The 17,619-nt window shown below is 37.3% G+C and overlaps 1 protein-coding gene and 1 long non-coding RNA gene across 11 annotated transcripts; one reads left to right on the top strand and one right to left on the bottom strand.

The window, feature by feature from the left end:
- Window positions 1-66: 66 nt before the first annotated feature.
- LOC115240932 lies at window positions 67-611 on the bottom strand. Its single transcript, XR_003884837.1, has 3 exons — window positions 423-611; window positions 214-334; window positions 67-147 (listed from the first exon to the last, which is right to left on the bottom strand). It is a non-coding gene; the product is annotated as an uncharacterized LOC115240932 (long non-coding RNA).
- A 511-nt stretch (window positions 612-1,122) lies between these two features.
- LOC115240894 lies at window positions 1,123-17,101 on the top strand. 10 transcript variants are annotated; one of them, XM_029816315.1, is made up of 18 exons: window positions 1,582-1,757; window positions 1,828-1,970; window positions 3,539-3,754; window positions 7,990-8,206; window positions 8,695-8,999; window positions 9,728-9,799; window positions 10,457-10,680; window positions 10,857-10,954; window positions 11,051-11,362; window positions 11,509-11,895; window positions 11,984-12,222; window positions 12,297-12,577; window positions 12,780-12,936; window positions 13,068-13,270; window positions 13,350-13,498; window positions 13,581-13,892; window positions 14,004-14,413; window positions 14,488-17,101. In XM_029816315.1, the coding sequence occupies exons 4-18, from the start codon at window positions 8,093-8,095 to the stop codon at window positions 15,068-15,070; spliced, it is 3,846 nt and encodes a 1,281-aa protein (XP_029672175.1). In that variant the 5' UTR covers window positions 1,582-1,757; window positions 1,828-1,970; window positions 3,539-3,754; window positions 7,990-8,092; the 3' UTR covers window positions 15,071-17,101. The 10 variants fall into 10 exon arrangements, with proteins under 10 accessions (XP_029672182.1, XP_029672175.1, XP_029672178.1 ...); XM_029816318.1 differs by lacking the exon at window positions 1,828-1,970 and having other exon boundaries at window positions 3,539-3,697; XM_029816314.1 differs by lacking the exon at window positions 1,828-1,970.
- Window positions 17,102-17,619: the final 518 nt, after the last annotated feature.

The raw sequence follows: 17,619 nt of genomic DNA, 5'->3' as shown, positions 1-17,619 counted from the left end.
AACCGATTAAAACCGATTAAAACGGATTATGTTTTAATCGGTTTTAATCGACCATTTTCGGCAGGGTTTAGAGATATCTATGAAGAGATATCATAAAGAGTTCTTCTGAAAGATATCTTACAAAAAGATAACTTACTGATATCATTTCTAAAAAAATTTAATTAAGTCTTTAAAAAGTCCTCTTAAAGAGCTCATCCTCTCAATAATACTCACTGGGAAGAAACTGCAAGGCAGAAAGAACCGTAAAATATGGGTACGGCTATTTTTACTGAGACAAGAAGACTTCTTCAAGGTGACAGCGACAATCTACTTGTGGAGATGCAATTGGGAGATCCTGAAAAATATTTCAACTATCTCAGAATGTCTCCAAAAATAACAAGCTACTATGTTTATTAAGTACTAAAAAGCATTCAAATACTTACAGGACCATCCATTTATAAAGTTTTTATATTTTCTATACACTTTTGTTGAGTTTTGTTGAGACGGTAACGGATTCCGCGGATTCCGCTCAAATGTGCGGAAAGAAACGACTCAATTCGCGGAAACGCGGAATAGTTACTTTTCTAGTTACAATTCTCTTCCGTGTTTCCGCGTTTCCGCGCTCCATGTAATGGCACCCTTAGGCCGGATTCACACCTTGGCAGAAAAGCAGAAAAGCAGAAGCCAATCAGAATTCGTGCTAGAAAAGCAGAAGCCAATCAGAACTCGCGCTGAAAATAAGCAGTACATTCTGCTTTTTTAGCGCGAGTTCTGATTGGCCTCTGCTTTTCTGCCAAGGTGTAAATCCGGCCTAAGCGTGCTAATAGCGGAACAATTTATCAGCACTGCCAGTACTGGCAGTGTATATCGGAACACACCCTATGTTTACAGCATAGTTTATGGTCGCCTTGCGAATATTCGTTGTAGCGATGAACACGAGATGGCGGGTCGGATGTGGCGCGAGCCACATTTCGCGGCGGGTGGTTCGATAAAAATCAGTCGTCGCTCGTCGCGTCGTCGCGTCGTCGCTGGTCATCGTTTGAACGATTCGTTCGCAAGTTGCTTTGACAGCATTTTGTCGATAGTGCGGTATCTTGGTATAGCGTGTCGCGCTACACATTCGTGATCTCTTTAAACGAGTCGCGATCTGGAGTAACGGTGAGTTTCTGCAGTTTTTGTTACGCTCGCGATTGGTTCCCTTCTCGTTCCGCGTTACGCTAATCCGCGTTTCCGCGCTCCATGTAATGGCACCCTAAGGCCGGATTCACACCTTGGCAGAAAAGCAGAAAGCAGAAGCCAATCAGAACTCGTACTAGAAAAGCAAAAGCCAATCAGAACTCGCGCTGAATATAAGCAGTAAATTCTGCTTTTTTAGCGCGAGTTCTGATTGGCCTCTGCTTTTCTGCTTTTCTGCCAGGGTGTGAATCCGGCCTAAGCGTGCTAATAGCGGAACAATTTTTCAGCACTGCCAGTATTGGCAGTGTATATCGTAACACACCCTATGTTTACAGCATAGTTCATGGTCGCCTTGCGAATATTCGTTGTAGCGATGAACACGAGATGGCGGGTCGGATGTGGCGCGAGCCACATTTCGCGGCGGGTGGTTCGATAAAAATCAGTCGTCGCTCGTCGCGTCGTCGCGTCGTCGCTGGTCATCGTTTGAACGATTCGTTCGCAAGTTGCTTTGACAGCATTTTGTCGATAGTGCGGTATCTTGGTATAGCGTGTCGCGCTACACATTCGTGATCTCTTTAAACGAGTCGCGATCTGGAGTAACGGTGAGTAGTAATACTGTGAGTTTCCTTAAGAAGGCTCCTACATTTCCTCGTCGTTTCCTCGGCGAACTAGGACGCGGAACGGGATCTCAGCTGGTTGCTGTACAGTCTCACGACAAGTGGCTTTGTCGCTATAGTATATGGTATAACGACTCGGAAGTGATTTGCCGCGTATTTCTCGGCCCATGGAAAAATCAGCTAGCCGGCCAAACCAAGGTTAGGCTGACGATGACACTTTCGCGGCCGCGTTTTGTCTCCTCTCGCCTCGCCTTGCCTCGCCTCGCTTCGCCTCGCCTCGCCTCGCCTCGCCTCGCCTTGCCTTGCCTTGCCTTGCCTTGCATCGCATCGCGTCGCGTCGCATCGCGTCGCATCGCATCACGACGAGCCCTTTCGCGGCCCTTTTATCTCGCTCGTTTTCTCTACAAAGGCTACAAAGAAAATCGTAAAGCTGAAATTTTATCTTATACATCGCAATAATCGGAGCGCGACGCGCATCTATGAAATTTATAACATTATCAATGGTTTACACTTCTATCAGCGTCAAGTCTCACTTTTTAATACGGTGCAGACATTTTTGTTCTTAAATTGCCATTACATTACAAGCTTTTATAAACAGTGACAGCGAATGATTTTAATAAAAAGAATAACGGTGTTTTTTTACTGCATAATAAAAAAACTTGAGAAATAGGCGAATGTTTTATGTATGAGTGTTGAAATTTTTACAATATTATAGTATTTTTCGTATTTTTGCGAGAATCTTAAATAACATAAATTCGCGTTATTTTTAATACCTTTATTCGTATATAACTTTGGTATCTTTTCATTAAATGCAAACTTTACATTTTAATTTTTTAATATTATTGGAAATTTGCTACAAATTCAATTTTCACGCTTTAACAAGGAATCTCGAACATCATTATAGTGATAACTTATCCATTTATTTGAAGAGCCATTGGAAAAATCGAATAGAAAGTCTTCTACAATTTAATGCAATGTCTAGAAAATTTATTCTATCCGTAAAATATATATACAAGCCTTTCATATGACTGTACGCATGCGAATTTGGCTCGGGGAACTTCAATCTGGTGTTTCGAGGTGCTTTAATTTCCGTTCGACTGTTGAGGCAATATAATTTTATAGTCTCGTTATAAGGCGATCTTTTCTCTCCGATGATGATTAGCGCGCAAATCTACTCCCCTGTCGATCAAGATAAAGAGAAACGAGTCATGACTCGCGACACAGCACAGGGGCGTTGCCCTCTCGCCATCGGTTGCACGTCCGGGTGTATCTTTCATTTGGGGTGCATTCTCAAAAATGGGGAAGAAATAAGAAATCGTACTCGAGAATGCGAGTATACGTATAAAAATGCATGTATAGTACACGCTTTACGTGCATCGCGTCGGCGACTTGATCGATCCACATCTCTTTCGTTATGCTACACGCGATATATATTTATGCGTGAAAACAATGATAGTGCAGTGCGTGTGACACGAGAGTTCGAGAAACACACATTTTTGATCCTATAAAAAATGTGGGTGAATCCAAACGCAATATTATACATACAACAAATTGTACATACAATTTTCAATTTTAAGAGCATTCGTAGTTGCGTTTTAAAAATTATTCGCCGCATAAATTGTGTCATGATTAAAGTAGCTCGCGTTATAAGAGTATAGCTAGAGCCTTTTACTGAAATTTCAGACTCATTTTCAATTAGTGCCATTTTAAACAAATAAACAAACTTTTATTAATAATATAAATAATATGAATTTTCCCAATTATAGGAAACAAATTAATTACGAAAAGTTATCATCGCATACGTGGGACATCATATAGAAACGTCACACATATACGTCGCATGATAGCGAACGTGCAAACGGAAAGAAGAACGTGATGCAGAGAAATTGAATTTACCAGAGTTGAAAAAAGCTTCGACTTTCAACGTGAGAAAATATAGAATTTTTCTAGACATCTTCTTCTCTCAAATAATTTCCTTACTGGTAAGCACAAAAAGTCTTTTTATTTTTCATCCAATTTTTTTATTAATCCTTCTTTAATTGTATACAGAAGATGCACAATTGTCGCATAAATACGGAATATTTAATCTTTATGGGATATTTGACGAATGGTCTGAAGCTGAATCGAAAAGTTTATTTATAAAATTTTTGAAACCCATTCTTTTAAGAGATAGCGATGATATATAATGCATCGGATATTTTATCATAAATTTTCCATAACTATGGAACACGCGCGTAATATTAACATTTTTGAAATATAAAATTAAAAAATAAATACTCTGCGCGAAGGAGGAACGCGAGCGAGGCATCTGGCATGACGGATGTATGTATGTTTTATTTCGCATCTTTCCCCGGGTTGTCACATACACATTTCTCTATTATTTTTTTTCCCATTCGCATTTGGCACCGGCAATGCACACCACGTGTGTGGTAGACTGGATGTGTGTGTGTGTGTGTGTATGTGTGTATGTGATCGGATCTCTCTCCGGGAGAGATATGTCGTGTTTGCGTACGTGCGCACATCCGTGAATTTGCATGACGCAAAGGGACAATGAGAGCTATAACAAACTAGTGCGAATTAATAATTCCCAACTATTGCAATGATTATTACAATTATACTATTATTGCAGAAAGATAATTGTTTGAAAGATTTCGTATCGAAAAGCGGCTTTGAATAATTTTGTACTACCTCACTTGAAACAATTTTTAGAATGATTTTGACCGATCGATATTTTGCGCGGGACATTACATTTTGAAAATTGTACACACAGATAGGCAGAGAGAGAGAGAGAGAGAGAGAGAGAGAGAGAGATTTTTTACAAATACGCATATTATATATGCACTATGTACATATATCGTGTTGCGGCAGCGTAACGAAGAGCGCGAACGCCAAAGAAGAGGGGAGAAAATAACGAAACGGAAAGAGACAGCAGTGAGTGTTGTGCACATTGAAAGGGCAGGCTGGGGCTGCGATTCGAATGTCGCGTCTCTCTACTATTATGCCGGATCTTGTTCGTTAAGTCATGGGCGAGCGCAAAAAAGCGCCGACCAAGTCAACTCCCCCAGACTTTCTTTTAAAAAAATATATGTAGCAAGAGAAATTGGAATTTGATTATATCCATCTTCTCTTTTATCTCTTTGGTATACAATTGCATTTATTTCTATTATTTTTTAATTTTTCATTGGTTGCATAAAAATAAATCTTTTTATTAGGTAATCGTAAGCTGTGGATTCCATGCAGCGAACTGACAATTGCAAGTCCTGCATGAACGATACTTTGCGTCAGACGCCTACACCTACATACACTCGAACACGTTCTTCTACTTGAGAGAAATACGAGGGAAAAAAAGTACATATAGTTTACGAAACAAAATTAGATGAGAAAAGAATATCATAGTTGTGAGTAGGAAATTGTTTATTCAATGTAGTGTTGTAGACACGCGGTATGTAATCAAAAGACACGGTATTGTCTCGCGCCAAGTTCAGGCGCAGCAATAGCGAGGCACCCTGTGTACCATGCAACACATTAAATTAAAAATTCATTATTACTTCTAACGCATTCAAAAGATGCTATATCTAAATTGCAATGTCTTTCAAAAGAGTGAAACATATTCACGTATAAAAAAAATTTTTATTAAAAAACTTGGCACTGCTGAATTAAAAATGTAACAAATATATTAGTTTGATTAGCATATGTTTAGCAGCGTCAAGTTTTCTTAATTAAAAATTTTTTTATTCTTAAATATGTTTTACTATTTTAAAACAAATTGCACTTTAGATATAGCATTTTTTTATGGAAGTAACAATAAGTAAATTTTGTAGCATAAGTTTTTATTAATTGGCGCGCAATTTTTCAATATCACTATTTTTTGTAGAAAATTAAAGCAACTATTTTGTACTACAGTTTTTAGTTTGGGTAAAATAACATTATATTACATAAGAATTTTTTACATTTGTCGCGTACACTTGGCGCCTTTTTTTCTTTTTATTTTTTTTTAAGTAAAGTATTCAATAAACAAATAAATAAAACTTTCTATATGAAATCGTAGCGAATAATCGTATACAACATTCCTTTGCGACATTTGTGCGCTAGTCATTTCGAATCTATGAATGGCAGCTATTCATCCCGTTTACGTTCTTATCATTCGATAATAGTCGATACAGCATACAGCAGCAACACTCGCACGGTTTGTTACTACGTACCGCGCCTTTCGCAAATGAAAGGCTCGTCTCTTTTCTTTTTCATGCTCTTTTTTTTTCAGAAGCGAATCTTTAACACAATTTTTTCAATTGTGCATAATACGGGAGAATATACTCTTTCCTCGCAAAATATCAATGTATGGATAAAAACGAGATTAACGTAAGATAATCCACGTTTTATTACATTGATTTTTCAGCATTACCATGTTAATAACGCTAGCTGTGTTTAGCGGTAAAAAAAATCACTGTTGGGTTTCCTCGGAAATTGTGCATCGTGCATGAAATCACACGCAATCACGCGTGACGTGCAGCGCATTAGAGCGATCGGATCGACTTCGCGATATCCTGGCGTTCGTTTTAAGGTTACGAGAACTCTTCGAATTAGGTCAAAAGGCAGAGCTTGCAAACTCTCCGTCAATATACGAGTACATAGTATTTGAAATACTCTCGAACATCGCGAATATTCTTTCGCGTTCCGCGTTCTACCACCTCTGCTATTCTCTATCGCGGCATTCATCGACTTTTTTCGAAAGAAAAAATACTTTTCCGAGAAAACATTTAATGAAAATTATTCTCAAGTTATCTTTATCACCTTATTTTTCTCTTTATTCAAAATAAAATAAATGATATTGTTGTTGAAAAAAATAAATAAAACTCTATTTCCCCTATGTATTGTAAAAGAAAAAGGAAAATCTACGAAATATGTACAAGTTTATGTATAATATTGCTGGCAATACACACACACACACACACACACACACATTTGTGATGGCGATGTAGCCATCACACGATGTAACTTCTTCCGAACCGGAACGACAACACAAACCCATAACTCTACCAGATGTCCGTCTATTAAAGTTTTCATTTTTAACACTTTATGATTTTTATGAAACGAATAATGACGGACACGATGAAGCAAGTTCGGAGCAGCCGGTTTTGTTTCATCTCTTCGGAAACGTCCGCTGCGGATACTAAATGTACCGGGTCAAGTGCTATAGAAATAATTTCGATCGAAGAGCCCATATCGCACGAAAATAAATCCCGTTCATGATATTTCGCTTGTGCCCTTAATTAACAGAAATATGTGAATTTTTTATTAGTCCTTTTTAGCCTATTGTTATATGAAATCAAAACGCTTTGGAAATATTTTGCAAATTTTCGTATGTGTCGTACTCGTGTTACATCTCTCTCGTGAGCTATTTACATAAGAGTACCGTATCATTGTAGATATAAAAAAGAGGAGAAAAAGGCGGCGCGACGCGACATAAACCGCATGAGAGCGAACGTAATTTAAAACATACGCGATGGCGTATACATACATATAGCGGCAAGAAGAGTGGAATGTTCAGAATCTTAAACGTTTAATGGAACATAATCGGTTAATAGGTCTCGCACATTCAGCCAAAGCCAAAGCCGACTAGGTATCGCACGCCGCACACACGCGACGAATGACGACGCGTATCGTCCCTCGCATTCTGCTCACTCTTGCTCCCGGATATTTTTATCGTCCCTATAAAACTCTATATGTATTCTGTCTAGCCTTTTCCCGTTGCACACGGCTTTGATCGCTGCATTGAAGCATTTCCTCCTTCAAGTTCCATATTCGATTTAAAAAAAAACTACTCTTGCTAATGCGTTTTAAATCTCAATTGTCTCTCATATATGTGTGTTATTGTACTATAATTTTGTAATTTTATTTGTGTATATGAATTGTATGTACCCTATCGAGAAATTGTATATTTTTTGAATATTTCTTTGAATAATTTATATAAATAGCATTTTTTATATCAATTAATATGTAAAATAATATCTTTTACGTAGTTTAATGTGTAAAATTGAACATTTTAACTTTAATTTTAAAGTAAAATACGCGGGACATGAATTTTTCATCTTCATTTTGTCTTTCTAATAAAATTGCATCTCTCTCTCGTAGACAGATTCATAAACGATCTGAATTAGATGGCCGTTTTTTGGTTCTTGACGTGATTCAAACGATTCTTCTCACGTTTGATTTGCAGCGTAGAATGATAAATGGTGGCCACCAGCAGCATGGTATATGAGGAGATAGTTGGTATACGGGGCAGCTGACCCCAGCCACCGCGCACGCTTTTCACGCGCGAGATGCCCCACAATCTAAACTCAGTTTCCGCCAATTCCGCCAACACAGGACCGAATCATCAAGCCTATCCTCAGCAGCCGCATCATCGAGAGAACGCAGATGGACTCCAACCCGAGGTAACGCAAAAATAAAAATGGTTCGGAGAGAGATTTGTGACACATCTGCTACCAAATATCTTTTTATCTAGTCATGAAAAGTCATTAAAAAATTGGAATATTGAAATATTTGTGTATAAATTATAAATATATAATTAATTAGAAATTCAATTTTGTAAGCTATTTGTTCAGACAACGTGTATTAATTTAATGTGTATCGATATTTATTCACACGGCCATCTAGACTAGAATAAATAAAATTTTTTTTCGCTTTTGAAATCGCATCCAGTATGATAGAATGATGTACAGATTGTAAAATTGTTACAATGCTGTGTGCTGTGTGCTCGATATAAAAAATCAAAATCAAATTTAATATAAAAAATATAAAATAACTCAAAATATAAAATCAAATAAAAATAAATATATATATAATGAAAAAAGAAAAGTAGCGCCACTTTATTCCCCTCTATTAAACTTTATTAAACTCTAACATAATCGTCGTTTTTTAGAAAGAACCGGTGGAATTCGACATTTCGCATTTGCGAGGTGCTCCAGCGGAAGTCGAGACATTGGTACACAACATCAAGGAGGTGGCCCAGCAATTTCTCTATCACTGGCGAACTTTCCCCATCGTTCTGCCACCGCCATTATCCTCGTGCACGGAGGGTGATGATACGTTGGCGCGAAAGAAATACCATCTGAGGGATCTTTTTGTGGCACCCAGCTTCGACGAGCTGGACGCCGTTGCAGTAGACAGCAAGGGCGAACCAAGAAGACTGACCAACAAACAACTGGAGAGCATCAGGGAGCGAGGGTAGATTTTTTTCTCTTATATGTGGATATCTTACAATCTCCCATTTTTAACAATTGTGTTAGCTAGTCGTAATTTTGTATAATTATACATTACATTGCGTAGCGGCAGTAGATATATAGGCAGTAGAGAAAGATGTTGTATAGCGTAGTAATGGGTAAAACAAGAATACATATATAATCCGCGTTGGAATAAATCATTAAATCTATTGATTTGACGATTGATAAATAGCGATATTCGGAAAACAATGAGCAAATGTGAATTTTGAAACAACATGTATCAATATATCTCGCTTGCATTTTCAATGAATAAGATATACGCAGAGTATCTCTCTCTCTCTCTCTCTTTCTCTCTCTCTGTGCCGGATAAATAAAGCGATCCTTTTGCTTCTCTGCGTGTATGTGTCTGATATATGCTCTATGTAAAGCTAAAGATGTTGTATAGCGTAGTAATGGGTAAAACAAGAATACATATATAATCCGCGTTGGAATAAATCATTAAATCTATTGATTTGACGATTGATAAATAGCGATATTCGGAAAACAATGAGCAAATGTGAATTTTGAAACAACATGTATCAATATATCTCGCTTGCATTTTCAATGAATAAGATATACGCAGAGTATCTCTCTCTCTCTCTCTTTCTCTCTCTCTGTGCCGGATAAATAAAGCGATCCTTTTGCTTCTCTGCGTGTATGTGTCTGATATATGCTCTAACGATTTCTGTAAAGCTTACACAAGGATAAATATGGAAAGCCGAAGAAGCTAAATGCCACTCAATTGGAAAGCATTCGAAGATGCGGGTACGTGTGACACATTAGCGACACACACAATATTTGAAAAATATGTTAAAAAATGTTAAAAATGGTTTAAACAAATAAGTCGATAGATATTTCTCTCGCGCAAAAAATTGTCGTGTTCACAGCATGATCTTTTATTCGCATTGCAATTTATCCTAAATGTTCATTTGTGATGCGTTGGAGAGATAAATGAAATAAATTATTTATATAATTCTTTGCGCGATTGAAATTGGAGATTGATGTAAGATTGAACGTGCGTAATCATCATACAATTGTCGCACGACACTCAATTTGTAAATTATATATTTCTAGCTGTTATTTATATTATTAGTTTAGATTTTTTGTTTGTAATACATAATCATTGTACGAAAGAATCATGAGCTTTAGCGTGAATCGCTATAGTCGATTATAATTATATATCGAATATATGTAATTCTCAGTATAGATGCTACCAAAGTAGTATCTTTGATTAAACTAGGAAACGAATAGATGTTACATCGCTATGTAAAAATAGTTTTGTAATGGTAAAAGGTGTTATCTTTACTTTGTGTATATTACAACATATTCGTATAAGTAAACTATTGTTCTGTAAAATACCAACGCTTTGTACGATTCTGATCGGAAAATTTATCAGTGGTTAACCAAGTATTCTTCTTGCAGAGAGTTCGAAGTGGACTCGATCAACTTTGCCGGACAGACACACCGATGGCGACTGAGCGGTCTTCTGCAGCGCGGCCGAGATAGGCGGCGAGACACGTTACTCACGGATCTCGCCCTGGCGACTAGATTTCTTGTTGTAACGGCAAGGGCTAGATTAATTTCCCATTGCTTTAGTGTCTCACAATCCCTTAAGGCCCTAATAACGGGGCTGTTACGACTTCTCGGTGAGCAGTCTGCGTCCTTCTTGCGCTTTTATGCATATGCGCGCGCGTTGTATGTAATGCGCGTTGTATGACGTTTAAACGTCACATATCCGCATTATCGACGCTGCATTACATACATATCTATGTATATTATACATATCTATGCTATACATATATAGCATATATGTATTTTGCAGATATTATAATTGGCGTCCCATCGCTTCAGGCGCATAATTTAGATGCTAAAATTAGGGAAGAACGTTGTCGGTACTTGGTAGCGGAATTGGTCTGTCGGGTAAGATATTATTACATATTTTTATATTTTTGCAAAATTTTGCAGTGTCTTCAATATGTAAACTTGAACTTTGGCATTTTCACTATGTCATTACAGCCGGAATATGAGGATTCTCTGGAACTACTCTGTGGATTCATAAAGAAACAACTTCGTCGGGCAACTACTGAAAAGTTTGAAGTAGAAAGAGAATCGTCCCAGCTATTACCTGTTTCGATCCCTTTTGTATTTGGGACACCCGGTGGGGCCGCGGTCGATCTCCGACTATTCAGCAGGGACATAATTAGGAAGGCTCTGCCGACGCTTGTTGCAATTTTGGAGAGAGAGACAAGAGGCTGGTTCCTTCACTTTAGAGAAAGACTGATATCTGAATTGAGAGCACAAAAGAAACCGGATGAGGAAATAGAACGAGTAAGAAATTTTTGCATTAAAGATCAACGCCTAACTATTTGCGCTTAAAAGAAAAATTACACAATTATAAATTTACTATATTTTATATATTTTTGTGTAATAAATAAAGCAATATGTTTAACATACGTCAATATCGATATTTTTAGGAAGTTAATGAAGCGGTGATGCGCGAATATCTGCAAAGAGTATACACGAATATCCTATCGCATCCAGACATACTCGCATTAGGCGACGGTATTGCTCAGCTGCTGGTTCAACAGGCGCAATCGGTCGTGCTGATGCATCGAGCAGTGGAGAACATGCAACGGAAACTATCGCAAACCAAAGATTCTCTACGACGTCGCATTGAGAACGAGCATCCGGTTTTGTCGCGAATACAGCCATGGATGCGCGATCGTATGCGGGAGGCCGAGGAGAATTTTATCGAGGAGTGCGAATGGAGCGCGCATGAGGAAGCTCTGACGCTCTGCAATCATCAGAATCTCACGCAAACGATTTACTTCCTTAATCGTGATTTAACCTTTATGAAAGAGGTATATAATAAAATGCTTAATTTTAATCATGTTTTTTGTTTTGTTGACGATTTATTAGAAATTTTTGTTGAATTTATCCATTTCTCAGAGAGAGCCAGTTCTCCTGAAAGAACTGCGAAAGGTCAAAACCCCGACGAGGACTTTCCAATGGCCAACGCAAATCTGGCTACCAAAGAACTGGATAATAAGACGTAACTTTCAAGGTCAATCAGAAATCATTCCGACCGTATTGAGCAACACTCCGACTTCTATTACAACACCTCGCGCTGATCCCAGTCAGCCCGTCTTTTTAGTCGAAAGAGAAATTGTACATACAACTACAACAAGGTATTTGAATCAATTCATAAAAGTATTATCCAGATCCTAATGTTTGGTCTTGTAATAATATCGCGATATAATAGATGGCCGATGTGGCGCTGGATAAATTACATCGCCAGAACGTGGTGTTGGACTTGGAATGCAATGTTTTTATTGGGCGTAGCCGTACCGTGGTGTAGTCCAGTGTCTTTTCGCGCTTTATTGTTGGTGCAATCGTTTACCCCCGATCTGGAATTGAGTCAATTGAACGGAACATTGTTCCCGAGAAAGTCATCGCAGATGCCTACTCTTTGTTCTCGATTAATAGCGCTTTGGAGGCACATCAGTAAAAGTCGAACACATTTTGAAACTGAACCAGACACAGGTAAATACAATCTCAATCACACTCTTATAAAACATATTTTGTAACTACATTTCTTTATCCATTTTGACCGGCACAATTATAAGAATCAGCAACTCATACACAATATTAAGAAAAAATATTACTAGTATCACTAACAATAATAATATTAACAATAATAATAATGATAATGATATCCCTTCTCCTCTCTCTCTCTCTCTCTTAGGATTTATCGGCAAAGGTATGACTCGACATTTAAATAGACTATGGAATTATGGTGTAAAGGGTCTATTGGGCACGATTATCATACTATTTATATTTCCCGTGGTGTGTATTATGGCGAGTGTCGGCTCGCTGATGGTTGCTCTCACCGCAGTCTTATGGTTAGTTTCATGCGCGATAATTTTCCGTTTGTTGCGGTTTCTTTTTCTTTTTTTCTCTTTTTTTCTTTTCTTTCTTTCTTTCTTTTTTTTTTTTTTTAGCGCGATTAAATTCGACTCTTCCGTTTTGTCAGGATGCCTTTAGTCACACTGACGCTGCATGCGTTCATGGCGCTTATCATGGATCTGGATAGCCCCGAACCGAGCCGCAATCGATATTTCGTGGTGGTGGAAGCATTACTCTGGAACATAGGTATTCAAGGATGTCTACAACCAATAGTGGCATTATTCGTAGCCTTTGTTCTGTGCCCAGTCATTTCATTCGTGATACTTACAAGTAAATAAAATGCTGAATTTAGTAAAGAATACACAAAAAATGATATGTGCTTATATCGAAAAATAATCCTATTTCGTAGTTGCTGTGATACGTTACTGGGTCAGAGTGCTCTGGGATACAGCCATGTTCCATCTAGTGATCAAAAACAGAGGTCGGATACCGGCCAGCGATAGTTTTGTTGTAAAGAGAATAGCTGGACCGGGATTAGCTTCGGATTATTATTATCAAGTGAGTTATTGCTTCTTTGTAGGCATCGTATAATGCCCGGCAATGTATAAAATTTGTAATACTGAAATTATATTTTCGTCAGATAAGAGCGGAACAAGCATTGGCCGCATTTGAAGCGAAGTTAGAACTAGATGAATTGCTAGCCTTCCAGCAAGAAATCGAGAGATTAATTACACAACCGCAAAGAGATTTTACTCAATTTGTCGAAGCCTGTTTCGGTCCGTTTGCCGCTAGTCTCGCAAAGACAAAGGATCCATACAAATCACTCGAGAAAGAAGCCAAAGATTTAATTGCCGTATTACACGAGAAATTGGATCGACGAAGAAAGAATTTGCAGACAGGTCTCGGCGTCGCGGTGAGGAGTAAAATAAAATTAACTACTTTTGACTTGAAGGTAATTATTTTTCGTAAAATTCTTTGCGTGTGTGATTCTACATTTATTTTCTGCATAAATATATATGCATGTGCATAATCTAGTTATAATATTGCTAAAATAAAATTGTAGGTGGTCATACAGCAAGGAGCATTGATGCTAGAACGTCTATATCCCACTCATGTTTTGGCGAGATTGTCTGGCAATGAGGAAGATTTTTGGGAAAATAAAGGTTTAGGGGTATGTGACTGGGCAGGCTTGGCAGGGCTTATGTACGCCGACATTTTTAGTCTGGATTTTCTACAACCACTCGACGATTCCGACACTAAATTCAGATTAGAACCACACTCAGGGGTTGATCTGTCGCGATACACGGACATGGTCCACAGTACTGAGCTAGGTGGCATCAACGGGCCTGATTTGCTTGGCGCTGTTTACGCACCACGTGGGAATATTCAAGTGCATAGCCCATATCTTGAGGTATCTGCTTTCAATCCGCGAGCTAAGCAAACCAGCAACAGCAGAAAGGCTGACAAGCGATGGTAATGATCTTTTTTGAATTGATTTATTTAGTTGAATCGTCAAGTTTCTTAAAAATAAGCGCGATTTTTCACAGTGATACTAGCGGACTATTGACATCGACAAAAATCCGAAGACACACAATGACAAACGACAATAGTTCCGAAGGACGGTGGCAACCGTGGAAACGCCAGATTCGTCCATACAGTGCAGAGAAGCTAGTGATTCCTCTACCGATACCGCATCCGGCCCATATAGCGGTAACTATACATAACCGCGACTCTGAGGATCCGATAACTCTTGATTCGGAACTATGTCAAAATATTTTACGAGCCATTGAGGAATCTCCCGGTGAGATGGCAACAGAATGCGTAAATCGATACAGAGGCGGCGGCGACGGCGGAGGTGGTGATTCTAGTTTCGATTCCGTCGCGTCACAATCATCTGTCTCGATCGAGACTGGTTTGGAGAAGGAGAACGAGACAACGCAGGAGACTGCCGTGGCAAACGAAAAAAATGGCGAGACTTATCATTGGACTCTGTCGAATTGGGGCGGTGGCATGACGCGAAAACGAAACAACTCTGGATCTATAAAGGTTGATCTAGCGTCTCCGGAAGATGTTACTCTCGATACAGATACCACCAGAGTGATGTTCAGCACGTACGGAACAACCGTTTGAATTAAATTCGCCATTATATCGAAATGGTTCTTTCGTCGTCGTCGTCGTCGTCGTGTTTATAAATGATATATAAAGAAAAAGAGAGCTGCAACTATAGATTTGAACCCAATCTTAGAGAACAGCCTTTGTCATCCAAGATGATATCCATATATTAAAAAATTGCATTATTCACTTTCAACTAAAAGCAATAGGGATTCTTAATCAGTATGCAAACTAAGCATTTATCGAAAAATTTTAATTGGTTTTAATAAAAAATGTAAATTTGGAATGTTTATAACAAGATATCTTTCAAGAGAGAACATATTTATGGATCAATTATCATGTAAGTATGTGCTGTCTTTTGTAAATTCTGTTATATATCCAGATTTTGTTTAAAAATCCATTACACGCTAATATTATTTGTCAAATTTGTTCGCTCAATACCAAAGTTTATATAAGAAATTTTAATTGGCGCTTTTCAGTTTATTTTCTTAGAATAGATCCAAATAACGATAGACAAATATGATTCTTTGGACACTGGTACAAGTGCTAAAGAAAAGTTTTTATATGCTTTTTAATATTTTTCTATTTCAGTAATAAATCTAATTTTGACCTTTACTCACACTGTTACTCCTCAGCCAATATCGATTACCTAAATAATTACCTAAATGATTTACCAAGTAAATTTCGTGCCCTGTGCACATAATCAGTTTTTAAAGAAAACTTATTTTTCTATGAAACTGACGCACTACCATTCGCGTATGGCTCTTACTAGCCCGCGATTATTTAAAATTTGTGATTTCACATGAGAGCCTTATAGCGTCTTCCATTGAGAAAATCGCAGCACTGAATGCTTGAAGCGTATATCATTGGTAATATTAAAGAATTGCATTATTTATTGGACATGGAAGGAGTGTAGTACAAATACTTTTTAGCATGTATACCAGTGTCCAAAAGCTTATATTTGCTTATTGTATTATCATCGCTTGGGTTATTCATGTATTTTAACTATTGGATATATTGGTTTAATGAAAAATATAAAGTAATCCATGCAAGAGATTGAAAGAATTCTTTATTTAAAAATTATAATTTTCAAATCTTTCTTATATAAGAAAGAAAGAGAAAGAGAAAAAAAGCAAAAAATATCCCGGATAGCAGCGCAACAGATAAGACTAGCAAAGTCTCTCTTTAATATTATATTAAATAAATATATACTCATATTGATATACTGTATATAGATAGCCAATTGTATAAATAAATTTGTTAATGTAACGTTATACACACTCTCGTTATACACACTTATTTACAGATATGCGCTGAACGGCGATTCGCCGATAAAAATATATGCTTAGAATTCTATGTGCTTGTGCGATAATTATTTTATTCAAGTCGATTGTAAAATCGTCAAACTTCCATTATGAAAATAGTAATGGATGTTATCGATTATATCTCATGTTTAATTTAACAATGTACAGAGTATAAATTGAACCATATGTAATAGTTATTCTCGTATAATTTATTTCATCGAAACGAATGCGCTCTTTTAACACGTGTGTATATCTAACATTCCAGAAAATATTTTAATGTCGTACATTCAAGTCCCCCCTCCCTCGCCCTTCCTTCTCCTCCTCCTCCTCCTCCTCCTCCTCCTCCTCCTCCTCCTTTTTAATGTATGCTTTATTTTTTTAAATAAAATTACAATGGATGTTATATATATCCTCCGATATATTGTAAATCGAGATAAGCTTTAAACGGTAGCGTGCGCTACAAGTTAAAGAAACACTGCATAAAAAAGTAAATGTATTACGATTCTGTAGATATGGGAAAAAAATACATAGCGAGTTTCGGCGCGTTACGATACTATAATATATATAATAAACACCAATAGTGAGAAGCTATTTAAACTCAATAAAATTTACTGTAATACATAAAGTGCACATTCCCAATTTCGATTTAGACTTTATTACTATAGTATAGCATACAGAAATTGATTGTGAAATGACTTGCGATTATAGCTCGTAAATTATAGTCGAATTGTTTGAATAGACTTACGAAAGAACGAAACAATGATTAAATTTTGTTTAACCAATTCGCAATGCCCAAAGATTCAAACAGTTCAGTTCAGAACTTGAGGATATGTATTAGGTATAATAATTGCAATTGCCACAATATAAATAATCAGTCTTTCGATATTTGAATATATCAAACTCGCTTTCAAATTGTCCGGATAGATTGTCAGATGAAAAGATGGACTAATGTTTTATTATATGAATACGGGTATTAGAAATACGGACGTTATTAAACCCGATTAGGGGTGACGTATAAACGTAGTCATTATATCATTTCAAATTAGTCTGATTGACTGTTTGAATAATATGTGATTTGAAACTATTTAATTGCGTAAAAAAATTTCAAAACGCTGATTCTTTTTGTCCTGAGAAAATTGCTCCACTATCTTATGCATTTGCTTATGGACCAATCAATTTCCTTATGTGTGCGGCTATACAAATCTATCTGGATAGGCCTTTAAGCCCGTATCAGACTATGCATTGAGATTGAAATTTGACCAA

Source organism: Formica exsecta, unplaced genomic scaffold (genome assembly GCF_003651465.1).
Source record: "Formica exsecta isolate Colony F162 unplaced genomic scaffold, ASM365146v1 scaffold458, whole genome shotgun sequence".
In the NCBI taxonomy this organism is placed as follows: domain Eukaryota; kingdom Metazoa; phylum Arthropoda; class Insecta; order Hymenoptera; family Formicidae; genus Formica; species Formica exsecta.
The sequence above is the reverse complement of the archived record's forward strand: the minus strand, read 5'-3'. Positions and strand labels throughout refer to the sequence as shown.

Coding starts and splice junctions, on each gene's coding strand:
- LOC115240894 (XM_029816322.1), top strand. CDS start 8,093: ATGCCCCACAATCTAAACTCAGTTTCCGCCAATTCCGCCAACACAGGA. Junction 9,000..9,727: donor GAGAGCATCAGGGAGCGAGG/GTAGATTTTTTT, acceptor ATTTCTGTAAAG/CTTACACAAGGATAAATATG. Junction 13,893..14,003: donor TAACTACTTTTGACTTGAAG/GTAATTATTTTT, acceptor ATAAAATTGTAG/GTGGTCATACAGCAAGGAGC.